At 38.7% G+C, this 16,370-nt stretch overlaps 1 protein-coding gene across 1 annotated transcript; it reads left to right on the forward strand.

Moving 5' to 3' along the window:
• Positions 1-1,101: 1,101 nt before the first annotated feature.
• Positions 1,102-14,368, forward strand: LOC105926701. The gene is made up of 8 exons (XM_012863118.3): positions 1,102-1,193; positions 6,267-6,305; positions 6,427-6,651; positions 6,731-7,009; positions 7,258-7,536; positions 9,508-9,708; positions 12,782-12,901; positions 12,980-14,368. The coding sequence occupies exons 1-8, from the start codon at positions 1,160-1,162 to the stop codon at positions 13,501-13,503; spliced, it is 1,701 nt and encodes a 566-aa protein (XP_012718572.2). The 5' UTR covers positions 1,102-1,159; the 3' UTR covers positions 13,504-14,368.
• Positions 14,369-16,370: the final 2,002 nt, after the last annotated feature.

Genomic DNA, 16,370 nt, shown 5'->3' on the forward strand with positions numbered 1-16,370 from the left:
TCGGATCTCGCTCCGACGTTCCAGAAGCTTCCCAGACCAGAAGCCCTCCTCTCGTCCCTTTAAGCTGGAAGACTTTCTTCCCAGGCCGGCCAAGCCACTCTGGATCGGAGAATCAGGCCTGGCTAACCAAATGCTGTGGGAAATAAAGATAAATGATTCCTCAGTTACTTATTTAATAAAAGGAAAGGGTGATTACATCAAGTTCCATCACTTTATTAAAAACCAGAGCAGAGCTAATATCGGCTGACCGGAGCCAAACATTTACAGTCTCACACAGAAAACAGGCCAGCATTGACCTTCATTAACCCGGTAGAGAGAAACCTTCCTCTCCCGGACTACAGCTGCTTACATGTTTTGAAGAAGATAGATAAGAGCTGATTTTAACAGCTCAACTTTTAATAACTCCATTATTAACAGGTGCAAACCCACGATATGTAATCAACCTGAGTTGTAGGAAGAATCTGAACACCTGAGCCACCTTAACAAATGAACACAGAAACATTCACTTCTGAGTGTTACAGCGCCTTATGGAGCAGTAGCTACGTTTACACGGACAAAAGTCATCAGAGTAAAAATGTGTCAAGTAAACGAGCCAATCGGAATATTTTGCATTTAATAGTTTTAATCATATTGTGACATTTTGTGCATGGGAACATGGCTAGGGTTACTTAAACAGGATGTACTCTTACCTTTCCCATTTTGAAGAGCGAATTGACTCTGACATGCCATATTAAAACGCCAGGAACTCATTACTGGGGTGTTTTGAGGTTTAAACATCTTTATAAGGATGCAGATAATTTTGGAGGGTGCAGACTCTTAGGCACATTTATTATTATTATTATTATTATTATTATTATTATTATAGGATTATAGGATCCTTAAATTGTTCCTTCCTTAGTATTATGAGCTGAATATTCAGGCTGCAGGTTGAATTTCTTGGCACAAATTCAACGTGAAAAGCTTTTTAATAAGGGAAGTTGGGTTCGCAGAAAGTCTTTCCCTTCTGCAGCATTTCTGTGTTTGTTCCAACCCTCCCCAACCGACTTTATACCACGCAACTTCCTCAACAGGAATGAATATTTGACTCACCAGCTTCGCCGGCGGTCACCAGTCAGTGGCCAGCTGATGCGTCGTCTTCTCATCTCAATCACTCGCAACGATGACAGGTGGACGAGAGCTGCTGCTCCTGGCAGGTAAGGAAGCTCCAGTGAGGCCTGAGCTCGTTTACTGTCAGATAGATAAAAGTTTATCTGTGAGGAATTTACCAGATAAGTAAGTGTTTTATTTAAAGCACTTTACTGGTTTCCTTTCAGAATGAATTTGGCATGACCTGAGAATGAAGCTGATTAAAGTCTTCACTTTCATTTTTAGTAATTTAGTGACTCAATGTTTCCCTTAAAAACATTTCCTAAATGATAATTGCAGGAACAGCCGCAGCAGAACAAAGAACAATTGACGGACATAGGAAGAAGATTAGATAAATATTTTTTAATCACCCCAAAGTCATTGAAGATCAAGATATTATTTCTTCATTTAGAAGCTTCTTAATTTCTAATTTCAGTTTAGTTTAAGTTTTTTTTGTTTCATAGATTGAGATGTAGGGACTAAAATGCAGGGTCTTTCACATGTAGGAGGCTGGCTTGTATACATTTTAATATGAAACAGAAAGTTTAAAAAATACAAAATAATGTCAGAGATAAGCAGGAGGCTGCACAGAAATCAGACGTAATAAAGAAACAGATGGTTTTTGCTGATGGGTCGAATGAGTGGAAAACTGGGAGGAGCCACAGCTCAGGATAAACTTTCAATAAAAACACAGAGAGCTAAGAAAACCGAGTAAACATTAGTCAAATATGTAAAAAAATATATAATTAAGCTAACCTGATGGATTAAAATCATAAGAAATAAGTAGATGGTTTAAATTGAAGTCATTATGTGTTTAATAAAAACAACTTTTCACAGAGATAATTAAAGAATTTAATGTTTTAGAAAAAAACATTTAAATATTTATTAAAGTCTTCTGGCTTGCTTAGAAGGAGGAACCGCCCTGGAAACGCTGTTTGGGTGCGATACGGTCCTCGTTATCATGTTAATTTCTGGGTGTGGTGGCGGCATAGAATAGAAAAACTTCATGGTTTTTCCCAGATATGGCAGAAATGTTGCTTTAACCACACTCCAACAACAACTTTCCTGCACTTTTCCCACATTTTTCCTTCTACTGTTTTTTTTTAGGGTTATTTTAATTGCAATTCTGCTAATTTTCTACTCAAAGTCATACTGCTGTTTGTGTTTCTGCGACTTTCTTGAGCAATTGCAACAAAATCTCATCCAGATATGTGTTTGGTGAAATCTGAATGACTGTACAGATGAATCTGAGTCTAAGCAATCACTTCAAGATGCAGATATAGAAGCACATAACAGCGGACTGTTAAAAATGCGGCTTATTTTAAAATGTTCAGATTAATGTGCAGATTAAAATACTTTTTGTAAATAGCTTTCTGCACCAGGGGAGCAGCTGGAAGGAGTGATGGAGGGGAAGGATCTGTGATGAAGGAGGCCTTCCTGATCACAGAGCAGTTGTGCGTCTTAGTTTGAGGTGAAGCGGTTAGTTTGCTGCCCTGGTTTACGATCCAGGAACGTTTAATTTTGTGTTTCATGGCGAGAAAGTTGTGCCAGGATAAAATCTTGAAGGTGATGACAGATGTGGTTCTTAATATTAAAAAATATTAAAGTTAAAAGTTTTCTCGGCAGGTGGAAATGTTTTGTGAGCTCTTTAAAATATAGCTGGGTGTCAATTTCTGTCCCAAGGTAGACTCCACCTGCTGGCCCTGGATGCTGATTGGCTAAAAGAGAGATTACCTGCCACCTGTATCTCTGCCCTCACAGCATAACTCTTTGGTCTTTTGTGATGTTCAACTGAGAGCTATGGTGAAATATAATTTCTGTCAAGTTTAAATGGACGGGTTGACAGATTAAAATCTCTTCTAAAGTAAATAAACACGGCTCCTACCTTCCTTATCTCACGCCACACACCAGATCGAACTCCATCACCAACTTTTGCCTTATGGTCTGGCCCAGATTAAACATAATGAAAATGAAAGAAAAATAAAGCAATGACTACATAGATAAATTATAGTTTAATGGGTCAATATGTGGTTTCCAACTTAATTTATTTTCTCTTGGGGTAACAATAGAAAAAAAGTTAAGTTGGAAACCACATATTGAATATATCAGATCAAAGTTGTCTAAAATATTGTCAGTGTTATAAAAATTTAAAGACATTTTAAATCAATAAACAGTTTTGCATTACCTGATGTACTGTAATGAAGTGTGGGGAAACGCCTATAAAACTAATTTAAGACCAACGCTCATAATTCAAAAGAGAGCTATTTGCATTGTAAATAAAGCAGATTATAGAGAGCCTACAAACCAACTTTTTTTGTTAACTTAAAAACATTATAATTTTAAGATTTGGTTGACTTTAAAACTGCTCAATTCATGTACAAAGTAAAGAATAATTTGCTGTCAGCACACATTCAGGGTCTGTTTTCGATCAGGGACAGTGCTTATGATCTTAGCGGGTATAAAATGTTCAGAAAACCAAAAGCAAGAACAAATATAAAACATTGTATTTCTTATGTTGGGGTCGATATATGGAACAAACTAGATGAGGAGCTAAAAGACCGTACAACATTAATAAGGTTTAAAAACATTTAAGAATAATGTGATTAAACAATATGAATCATGTGAATGTAATTAATAGCAGTAAGATATTGGGTGTATTAACTTTTTTTCTAGATGTTGTTATTGTAGAATAATTTTTTTTCTTTTCTAAAATCGTATTTTGGTATTTATTATAAAAGGAAGCCATCTCTTTTTTCTCTTCTAGGTCAATGTAAATTGGTTTGGAGCTTATTGCGTCTGCGAATACACCCTTTTTTAGACTTTTTTTTAATGTTACAATTGTAATTTATTGTATACTTGTGTGTCTGAAATAAAGATGTAACTATGTTTGATCATTGCCCTGACATCTGTTAGGGCAGATAAAACAGAGGCTGCACTAAAAGAGTTTTATAATAATAAAGCAGGTATTTACAGAAAAATAAAATAAGGAATAGAAAGTTTAAAAAGAAAATTATTTAAGCAGAAATTTGTGATCTTTCCCATTTAGTGATAGGAATCTGGCTCCACCCTATTAGTTCTGTCTGATTGTTCTCTCTTTCTACATTATTTCAAATTTTTCACCTATTTAGAAAGAAAATACAGAAATAAATCATGCAGCCTTTCTGGATGCATTTTGCATGTTCTCCCTGAGCATGCATGGATTCTCTCTGGGTACTCCAAAAACAATCCAAAAACACGACTGTTTGGTTAATTGATCTCTCTAAACCGCTCTTAGGTGTGTGTGTGCATGGTTGTTTGTCCTGGATGGACTGGTGACCTGTCCAGGGCCGACACCCATGACCCTGCCCCAATAAGCGGGTTATAGATGATGGGTGGATAGAAAAGAGAGGCAAGTTAGGTCAAATGTTAATTAAAATTTTAACAATTAACATCAACTTCATTCAGAGAGGACTTTTTTGAGAAAGCCCAAACGGTCGAGCTGCATGGAAAGCTTCATGTAAAAAGGTAGTTAACAGTTTAAGACAGCAAATGTCATTAATAGATGCATCTAGTAGAGGGAAGTAGAGGCTTACCTTGCATTTTGTTTCTCCGAAGAACAAATTCTCCCCTGCATAGAGAAATAATAACTTTTTAAACTTCACATTGATTTTGTTGCACTGAACTATAAACATCTATAAGTCTCTCCCAGATTAAGACAACAGATATTTCCAGCATCACCAGGTGTGTCAGGCCCAGGTGCTGAGCACACAGGAGCTGCGTTCATCATTAATTAAATACAACGTTTCCAATGAGCAGCAGTGGCATTAGGGATCTGGTTGCTGGTTGGATCCCTCGCTCCGGCCGCCTCAGTCGTTGTGTGCTTGGACACTTCACCTGCATGGCCTGCTGGCGGTGGTCAGAGGGCCCGGTGGCGCCGATGTATGACAGCCTGGCCTCCGTCAGTCTGCTCCAGGGCAGCTGTGGCTGCAAGCATAGCTCACCACCGTCAGGGTGTGAATGACTGTAGTGTGAAGCGCTAGTCACTGGACTATTTAAGCACTGTACAAGTACAGGACATTCACTTAATATATCAAATCGTCATTTGAAAACTTTTTTTTTTTTTCATTAAATCAGGCTTTTTGTGTCTGAGATTAAAAAGTGTAATGTGTAAAGCGCTTTCCCATCAGATCCTCCAGGTTGGTGAGAAAGTTTCCTCTCTAAGGAAACCCAGCAGGTTGCATCAAGTCTCTCCAAGCAGCATTCACTCCTCCTGAAAGAGCGTAGAGCCACAGTGGACAGTCGTCTGCATTGTTGATGGCTTTGCAGCAATCCCTCATACTGAGCATGCATGAAGCGACAGTGGAGAGGAAAACTCCCCTTTAACAGGGAGGAGAACCTCCAGCAGAACCAGAACCAGGCTCAGTGTGAACGCTCATCTGCCTCCACCCACTGGGGCTTAGAGAAGACAGAGCAGAGACACAGAAAGCTCAGAAGCTCACATTGACCCAGGAGTACTTTCTATGGTAGAGACGACAGAGCAGAGCCACCGAAAGCTCAGAAGCTCACATTGACCCTAGGAGTACTTTTCTATGCTTAGAGGTAATAGTGACAGATCTTGCCTCCCTGATGAGGCACAGCTAACAAGAAGCCAGACCAGGTGTACCTGTATGAAGAATAAAATAACAACAAACAATGCAGATTAGAGAGCAGAACACAGCCCCCGGGAGCGCTGCGTTTAAATGCAGCTTATTTGTGTTCATCATGTGCATCCATTGGCTGCCGGTTCAACTCTGAGTCGAGCCCCTTCCACCGGGTAACCGGCGGGTCTTGCTGCTGCATCGGTCCGGCCAGAATGCCAGATTTTTACATTTTGCTGATTGTTTCTGAGGGAGAGCATGATCTCTACATAGAAAAACGAAAAGTAATAGAGGTTTTTAAAATATTTTAAAATGTACCACTTGTTCACATTTCTAACACAAATTATTTTCAATTATGATAATTAGATGACATGCAGAATAAAACGTTTTTTCACCGTTGGTCTGTTTATCGGACATTTGAACAATTAAGTTTGAGTAAGTGTTTCTAAATTGATCATAACTGTGTTCTTTCACTGAGAACAAATAATAAATCTGTTACTTTATTTTTTATCAACAACGTGGCAGTGATCCCTCTCCTGGTGAGATGTCAGCAGAAACCAACAGGTAATCAGAACCCGCCTCTCTTGTTGCCGACTGATCCTGGAAGTTTTCTCCAGGATTTTCTCATGCTTCCAGTCAGAAATGCACACTAATGCCTCGTTTGTTCGTTCTTCTGCATCCTCAGTGTCCATGTCCCCCAACCTGACGCAGATCTTCACCGGAGACTTGTTGCACTTGCACTGTAAGGATGGTCAGAGCGGTGGCGATGCAACTTGGTATTTTAATGATAAAAGGCAGGATAAAGGCAAGAATAAAACCCTGAAGATAGTCGCCACCTCCAAGGACTCAGGACGCTACAGATGTGAGATCAGCGGCCAAATGAGCGATGAGCTCTCCATCAAAGTTTATGGTAAAAGCTAAAACTCCTAAAGGTACAAAGAAATGTTCCCTTTTTGTTGTTATTATTAATGCGCTTGTGTCCGACACAGAATACGTTCCCATCGCATCGCTCAGCATCAGAACAGGCCAGCCGGTGATGCGCAAGAATGACAAAGTTCTGTTGCGGCTTATGCATGACAATGGACTGCACGGATGGTTCTGCAAGGTCAACCGGGGAGAGGAAACCCGGACGTTCCAGTTACGGATGAAGAATAGAAATCTAACATCGTTCGTCTTCGAAACCACTGCACTCAGAGTCCCTGAGACCATTTATTGGTGTGAGCAGGATGAAAACTACAGAAGTAACCAGGTCATACTCAGGACCACTGGTAGGCTATTATTCATTTTAAACCCTTTTTGCATCAACACCTATGCTTTACTTTACTAGGTTTAGAAACAAGATGGTTCATTCTGACTGACTCCATGTTATATTTTGTAACAAAAACGGATTAATCAAATCTTCTAGTTTGAGAATAAATAGCTTAATTCATGCATTTTAAAAGAAATTAATTTGCAATCATAATAAAGTTTAAATAATTGAAACCATTCCATAAATTTGGTTTTTAATGTCTTTCAGAAAACGAAGTGACTCTGGAAATGTATCCGTTCCCAGCAATCGCAGGAGAGGGCCTGACCCTGAAATGTCTTGTGTGGGGAACGGATGAAATTAGCAAGTCTGTTTTCTACAAAGACAACCGAATGTATCAGGATGTTAGCGGACCGACGTATAAAATCAGAAGCGTTACTGAATCTGATGTGGGAAGATATAAGTGTGAAGCCACCTACAGACACAAGGCCCAGACCATCAGAACTTCTCATACATACGACTCTGATGTCCAGGACATGTTGTTCCACGGTAAGAACGCACTCTGACTTCTACTATAATGCATTTACAATGCTATCGCCCATTTACAATTTACTGTTCACCACCTCTGCTAATTAGTTTTACTTCCATATTTAAACTACTGTGTAGTAATATGGGGAAACACTTATAAATCCAACATTAAATATATCTACTTGCAACAAAAAACGGCCATCAGAGTAGCAAATAAATGAAATGATATTGCATCATCAAATCCTCTTTTTATCAAGCAAAAAGAAGTGAAATGTCTTGATCTTGTAGAATTGAACACAGCTGTGGTGATGTACAAGGCATATAATCATATAATCATATTATGCCCCCCTCCTGTGTCCAGGAACTCTTTGAGGAGAGAAAGTTAGTATAACCTTAGAGGAACGGGTATATATATAAAAAAATAAAACTAGAACAAATAAAAAAAGGTTTTAAGTTTCTGTTAGAGGGGTTAGTATATGGAATAGGTTTGATGAGGAATTTTAAAATACCCAAAATGGTAGAAGCCTTTAAAAGAAGGTATATTCAATGAATCTTTATTCAATGAAAGTTACAACGCTAGTAACAAAGCTCTATGCACTTTTCGTTAGATTTCTGTCCTGTCCAGTTATATACTGTGACACTGTAAGATAACTGTTGTAGATTTGGTTTGCTTTTCTTGGAATTATGTTTAAAATTGTGTAATAGGATTAGGCATTATAAGCATCTGTTTACTGCACCCTTTCAGTCATTACAAGGTCTATGATCCTGTTTATATTTTGCTGCGTATTATGCAGACTGAATAAACTACTACTGGCAGCAAGCTAGCAGCTGTTTGCCTCTCGATCTTCCTGTCTCATTCACTAAGGTCCGCCTCACATGGTTCGTAAATTTCGACAGCAAAGGAAGACAACAATTATCAGAGACAAAACACTTGGAATATATATATATTTATTACAGTTGGAATTTCAAGGGGAGACACGCACTTACAACCCTATCCTAAAGCCTCGTGTAGTAAAACACAGAGTCTGCCCACAAACAGATCCGCATTCCAGTGTCAAATAAGGAGTTGGCTTCTTGATAAATTTGCCAGATGTTTCTAGGAGTCTACCAAGATAAACATTCCAAAACAATGTAACACCTTTAAACCGTAAACCTTCGTGAAGCTTACCAATCATAAAACATCATGTGAGCCTTACTCTCCCTGCTATCCCATGAGAAGGTTGGGTGAATTTATAGCCTGTTAGTGACCCAAATTCCATACTATGTGCACTCTAGGCCACGTTTAATAATTTTAACAATAGTTTAACAATAGTAGTTACAACTTATGTAACTCTTACTGCTTTATAAAATACATGATTAATACAAAAAACTGATTATATATTTCCCTAACACAATAAACAAATCCAAGCTGACTTTCTTGTGTTTTCGGATCAGTAGTGGTGTAGATGTTTTTCTGGCATGGAGCCCATCAGCGTTCACTATTTGCCTCACTGTGGAAACTAAAACCTCAGTTCATCAGCTGTACCTTATGTCACACCTGGGTTTGCAAACATGGAACCTTATTAACAAATTCAAAATAATTTTGACACTGCAGTGGTTGCATTAAAAATAGGACTTTATGTTGAATTCGGATAAAAGCCTTGTCAAATAAATGTAATATAACTATTTATACCAGAGGTCTGCAACTCCAGTCCTCCGGTGTCACCGTCCTGCAACCTTTTAAAAAGCAACCCTGCTCCAACACACCTGAACCATATAAATCAGTTAATAATTAGGTCTTTGCTAAACCTGCTGACATGCCAGTCAGGTAATTTAGCTTTTAGGTTCAGGTGTGTTGGAGCAGAAATGCATCCAACAGTTGCAAAACAGCGGCACCTGAGGATTGGAGTTGGAGGCCCCCCAAAAAAATATTCAAGCGCCATTTAAGTTTTGCAAAAGCTGGATAATTTTGCCGCAGCAGTAATTATGTGTCTTGCTTCATTCTTGTTTCAGCTCGTCCTGTCAGACCTCAACTCTCCAATGACATGGAGTGCTCCTGTCCGTCATGTTACGGCAACATGTCATACAGGTTTTATGAGCAAACCGATCGTTTCTGGAGACCACTCCCCCTGAATGAGAAACCCAGCAGCTACGGCATCTACCACTGCAGATTTGTTCTGGACTACATGAGGACTTTGCCCAGCAACTCTGAGCGTGAGTACCTGTTTCTAAACCATCTTCCTTTAACAGCCACGGTCTTTCAGCTCTGCAGCAAAAGTTACAGCTTTGGATGCATTTCTTTCTAAAAGTACTTTGAATTTTAAAGGATGTAGCCATGAACTGAGCGGGTTCAATTCAAAATGTGTAGCTGTGGATCTTTATATTGCTCCACCAGATGTTTATCCTCAGCTTCTGCTCAGGGTTCCCAACTCTCACTCTGACGGGGTGAGACTAAATCTGTTCCTCACTCTTTCTGTCTCACTCCAACTAAAAGATTGCACTCAAAGTAAAGCAAGTCTTTCCACCCTGCAGTCTGTGACCTTTCCTTCTAAACACAGTGGTGTTGACTGTAGCCACATGAGCAATAACTTAGCATTTTAAAGTAAATTACAAAGGGTTCATTAGAGAATATTATAATTGGTGCAATTCAGGACAATGTCTTATTGATCAAAACATCCACAAAAAAGTTGTGAAGTTTTCATCTGAAGTTGAAATTGAAACTTCCCATTTTTAGTTTGAGGCAGTGATGTGAGAGAAATATTTACCCTCATCATAATTTCCTTGTTTTGTTAACAAAAAGATGTCTTCACTAAAAAAAAAACTTTATTTTTTTTTAAAAAGTTGAGTTCAGTTTTACTCACCACAACCAGACCTGTTTTACTGCCACCTCTCTAGAATCAAGAATGTCATTAAATAGAACCTGTCTGACCCAATGAAGTAGACCAGAAGATCTTGAAAAGCAACACATCAAGTCCCAAATGAAATCCAAAAGCAGATTGGACAGAAAGTCACCAACATCTGTCAGTCCAGTCTGGGAAGGGGTTCCTACTTCGACAACTACTCACTACTTACACTTGATTTTAGTAATAAGCAGCACTGGACCATGAAACGTGGACAATCCTAGCAAACATAGTAGGAACTAGCATTCACATTTGCCCAGCTTGGTTTGAAAAGCTTTTTGGGGGACTTTTTACTCAGTGTTGCAAGAACTAAGGAGTTCATCCTGTAACCAATGAGTTGCAGGTTCAATCCTCTGCTCCAACCGGCTCAGTCGTTGTGTCCTTGGGCAAGGCATTTCACCCGAATAGCTGCTGTAGCTGCTAACATAGCTCACCACCATCAGGGTGTGAATGACTGTAGTGTGAAGCGCTAGTCATTGGACTATTTAAAGCACCGTACAAGTGCAGGATATTCACTTAATAAATTAAATCATCATTTGAAAGCTGTATTTTTTATTAAATCAGGCTTTTTGTGTCTGAGATGGAGGGTGTAGAGGACGCCTCAGAGCTTTTTCCCGTTTCTCAGTTAATCGATGAGGTGTTTCAGGTAGATCCGTCTCCAGCCTGTACACCAGACATGGTCAAGAAAGAGGTTGGGGGGGTTCCAGGTGGTTCCGTTCTCAGTCTTCATTTCCAAGATGGTCTACAAGACCGCCCAGGTGGGCTTGCCGGCTGTTGATGATGTTCGCCGAGAGCTTACCCAACAACCTTGTCATCAGGGGCCTCGTCAAAACGGCAATCATCCAGGGCCCCACAGTTATTACAAGGACCCAATGGTCCTACTGCCAGAGTCGTTGAGTGGGATCTAATTGCCTGAACTACGTCAAGGGATCCCATTTCCTGAACTGTTTAATGAGATCCTGTTTCCAGAGCTGCTGCGAGGGTTGCTACCGGAATTCATGTGCACCAAGCTCGAGATGGCCTCCAAGAGCCCTGCACCGTGGCCAATGCATGCTAAGAGTCCTGGTCCATCACTGATGGCCTCCCGGAGTCTTGCTCCATCATCAATGGCCTCCAAGAGCTTTGCTCTGTCTGTGGTGTAGAGTCCCACATCACCTTTGACGGTCTCAGGGATGCCTACCAGAAATCCTGCTTCGCTGAGGATGACCTCCAGAGTTCCTGCTATACCAGGAGGTCCTCTGAGCCACCCGCCAGGGGTCCTGTTTTACACAGGATGACCTCCAGACATCCTGCCACGTCCAGTCCACTCCCCTGAACTCTTGGTTTGCCCTTTCTGGGTTGTTTTGTGTCTGGTTTTGGATTCTTAGTCATCATCACTTGCCATCAGAGGCGCAGAGGTTAGGGAGTTCTTCCTGCAATTGGCGGGTTGCCGGTTCAATCCCCCACTCTGACTGTCTCCGTTGTGTCTTTGGGTAAGACGCTTCACCCGCATTGCCTGCTGGTGGCGCCGGTGCATGGCAGCCTCGCCTCTGTCAGCTTACCCCAGGGCAGCTGTAGCTACTAGCATAGCTCACCTAGCCTCGTGAGACCATCCTGATCTCGCGAGCCTTCAAGGTTTCACTCGCAGATCAGTGTGGCTACTCTCCGTTAAAGAAAATTTGGAGCCGTTCACCAAACGAACGTCCAATCAGCGTTGGCTTTGAGGCGGGTTGAGGTGTGACGCAACGGGAAGCGCGACAGTTCAGTCTAAAGAACATGGCGGCTTCAGCAGATGAAACTAGCGTTAGCGTGGCTATCGAGCAAGTTTTATCGGAATTACAGAGTATTTCTTTGCTGAGCTAACGAGCCTTTACCTGCAGCAGCAAGAGTAGCTTGGCTTGTGGTTGTGTTTTCGTCGTCGCTCTGTTACGAGCGACGACGAAGCATGTTGACGAGTACGTCATATGCTTCGTTGATCTGATTGGTTTATTTGGCCCGTCTATCACCAACATAGGCCAATCAGCTAACCAGTATTTTCGCCCCTTCCCAAAATTACTTCAACGGAAGGTTTCCAGATGGATATGCGGAGCAAATCTATCAGGCGGAGTCAGGTAATAGCTCACCACCGTCAGGGTGTGAATCAGTGAATGACTGAACTGTAGTGTGAAGCGCTTTGGAGGTCGACATGACTAGTTAAAGCGCTGTACAAGCCATTTACCATTTTGCCTGTCATCATATCTCTTTTAACAATAAACCTTTCAAGTTTAACCCCGTGCCTGGCTCGAATATCGGATTCCCAGTTTTTTGGCAAAATCTTAGAGTTAGAGCATGAATATCCTGACTTCATGAGATCGTGCTACACCACCACCAGTTTCTATTATTTCACTGTTTTATGTTCCATGTTTCAGGTTCAAGTGGCCCCGGTCCATCTCCGGTGTTGGGTATAGTGATGGGGATCTTGGTTGCTCTCCTACTCATCTGCTTTTTGTTGTGCTTTTTGAAGTGGAATAACAAGAGAAAAGCTCAAGGTCAGTACCAATCCTCTAGTTTCGCACTTTTTGACTGCATTCAGCTCACCCTCTCCATCACATCTCTCTCCATTTTAGCGGACATTTACCAGGAAGTGCCAATGAGGTCACCAGAGGAACGACATTATGATGCTCTGAATGTGGCGCAAGTGAAAGAGGGCGAATACGACACGCTTCAGTCTGGAGCAGAGGGCAGAGAGAAGACAGGTGGCGAATACCAACCGCTGAAGAAACAAGGCACCAAGGAGGAGGTTTACCACACTCTGGGAGATAACGCGCCGTCGGGATCAGGAGAAGGAGGTTATGAAGCTCTAAAGAGAGAAGGAATGCAAAAGGATGAATACGACACCCTTAAAACCAAGGAAGCGGAGAAGAAACCAGATGCAGAAAGTGAGGGAGGTGATGGGGGTTATGAAGCCCTGAAGAGAGAAGGAATGCAAAAGGATGAATACGACACCCTTAAAACCAAGCAAGCGGAGGACAATGCAGGTGCAAAAAGTGAGGGAGGATACGAGGCCCTGAAGAGAGAAGGAATGCAAAAGGACGAATATGACACCCTTAAAACCAAGGAAGCAGAGAAGAAACCAGGCGCAGAAAGTTAGTTGGAGAAAGTGGAGGAGATAATTGAGATAAACAAGAGCGAGGCTCCAAGACAAAGAATGGCGGGTTTAATTCCACCCAGAGGCGGGCAGATTAGCCAAATACTTTATTCAAGTAAGAGTAGCATTACTTCAACACATTTACTCAATTACAAGTAAAAAGTAATTTCAATGTCAATGAAAAAAAAACAGGATTTAGCATGAAGGCTACTCAGCTGCCAAGTAACAATTCAAACAGCTGATTTAATTTGGACAACATTATGTAATCAGACAGAGAAAAACACAAAGTCATCTGCAAATTCTGTAGAATGTGTAGAATTGATAAAATTATAATGAAATAACAAATTTAGACAGAAGAAACACACATTTCTTGTTCTTTTTTTTTTGAGTACTTCCACTGACAATACATGCTGTTTATCGTCTTATTTCTTTGACCTTCCAAATGACACAGCAGGCTGAGCAGACAGAAAATACAAAAACAGGTCTCACTTCAGCATAAATTACTGATTTCGGTGCATCTGATGCATTTTGGGTTAAAATATTCTTGTTCATCATTCAGTGCAGGAACTCCAAGTCAGTGGAGAAACCAGAAATATTTTCTTCCCTTTTTCTTTGGTATTAATAAAATAGTTTTGATCGATAATTTTACAGTGCAGTTAAACTATTGTTAAAAGTGAGTTGTTGTTGTTTTTTTTTATTAAATATTTTTTAAATAAAACAATAAAGAAAAAAGAAAAAAACAAATATAAATAAACAAATAAAAGTAAGTTTTTTTTCAAAGGTAAATGTAACTATACCATCCACTTCTTCCTCAATTAGCTGACTAATTAAAAAGGAATTCAGTGCCAGTGTGTAATTAAACATAATAATATGATTATTATTTATAATAATAATAATAATAATAATAATAATAATAATAATAATAATAATAATAATATGAAACATAGGAAGATCAAACATTTTTATGTATATTTTGTCATTAAGGAGAAAAATTCACTTCTAATATTTATATTTATTAATTTGATTAATTTAATTATTTAAAAAATTGACAAACATCAATTACGAGTTACAAAAGTAGTAAAATATACATTTTAGGAAATAGACATTCAAGAATGTTAACAGACAAAACATACGTGGAAGCAGGCTCTCCACTTTTCTTACAGTTAAAGTAATTTTGCATCAAGCTAAATAACATTTGTTTTCATTGCTTACTTTCATATTCCATAAATCTCTGCATTACACATTATTTATTCAGCTTGCTAAAACAGATAAACCAGATGCAAATATGTAATACTTTTAGTTCTGATGATAACTTCGGTATCATGTTTCAAGACTTATGCACAGCTTCAAAGTAAGAAAATAACATTTATGAGTAAAACATTCAGATTTAGCAGTCAGAATGCATTTTTTTTTTTTTTTTTTTTTTAGCTACTCAGCTACCAAATAACAATTCAAACAGCTGATTTAATTTGTACAGAATTATGGAATCAGACAGAGAAAAACATAAAGTTATCTTCAAATTCTGGTATTTTGAAAAATAAAAATGTGTAAAATTGATAACATTACAATGAAATAACAAATTTAGACAGAAGAAACATACATTTTCCTGTCAATTTTTTATTGAACAGAGTACTTCCACTGACAATACATGCTGTTTATCGTCTATTTCTTTGACCTTTCAAATGACACAGCAGACTGAGCAGATAGAAAATACAAAAACAGGTCTCACTTTAGCATAAATTACTGATTTCGGTGCATCTGATGCATTTTGGGTTAAAATATTCTTGTTCATCATTGAGTGAAGGAACTCCAAGTCAGTGGAGAAACCCGGAAATTTTACTTCAGTTTTCCTTTGGTATTAACAAAATATTTTTGAATGTCATTGGAATTTTAAATATGCAAAATTATTTTACAGTGCAGTTAAACTACTGCTGTTTTTTTTTTTTTTTTTCAAAAGTAAACGTAACTATACTATCAACCTCTTCCTCAATCAGCTGTCTGATTCAAAGGGAATTCAGAGTTAAGAGAAAATTTTGTTAATGTCAGTGTGTAATTAAACATAATAATAATATAAAACATAGGAAGATCAAACATTTTTATGGGTTTTTTTGTAATTAAGGAGAGAAATTCACTTCTAGTATTTATATTTATTAATTTGATTAATTGAATTATTTAAAAAATGACAAACATCAATTACAAGTTACAAAAGTAGTAAAATATACATTTTAGGAGATAGACATTTAAGAATGTTAACAGAATGTTAACATACGTGGAAGCAGGCTCTCCACTTTTCTTCCTGTTAAAGTAATTTTGCATCAAGCTAAATAACATTTGTTTTCATTGCTTACTTTCATATTCCATAAATCATTGCATTACATGTTATTTGTTCAGCTTGCTAAAATAGATAAACCAGATGCAAATATGTAATACTTTTACTTCTGATGATAACTTCGGTATCATGTTTCAAGACTTATACACAGCTTCAAAGTAAGAAAATAACATTTATGAGTAAAACATTCAGATTTAGCAGTCAGAATGCATTATTACATGGTTTGGTATCATTGTTGCAGATTTCTGCTGTTTTAGCATTTTGGAAACAGAAAACTTCACATTTCTTAATGCAGATGTACATCTTCATACACAAGTCTGATGTAATAAAAATTGAATAAATCTGTTTTGTTTTACCTTCTTGGTGTTTTATTTTAGAGTGATAATAAATGATGATGGTAACAAGTCATTAGATGTTTTTTTATGTCCATCCAGCTAAAACCACCAGTCATTTTGAGGATGTATCACAAACACAATAAATATTTCAGCACAAATGAGATGGTACAAGTTTAAAATAAGTTGTTGATAAAAAAAACAATAAA

Source organism: Fundulus heteroclitus, unplaced genomic scaffold, assembly GCF_011125445.2.
Source record: "Fundulus heteroclitus isolate FHET01 unplaced genomic scaffold, MU-UCD_Fhet_4.1 scaffold_47, whole genome shotgun sequence".
Taxonomy (NCBI): Eukaryota; Metazoa; Chordata; class Actinopteri; order Cyprinodontiformes; family Fundulidae; genus Fundulus; species Fundulus heteroclitus.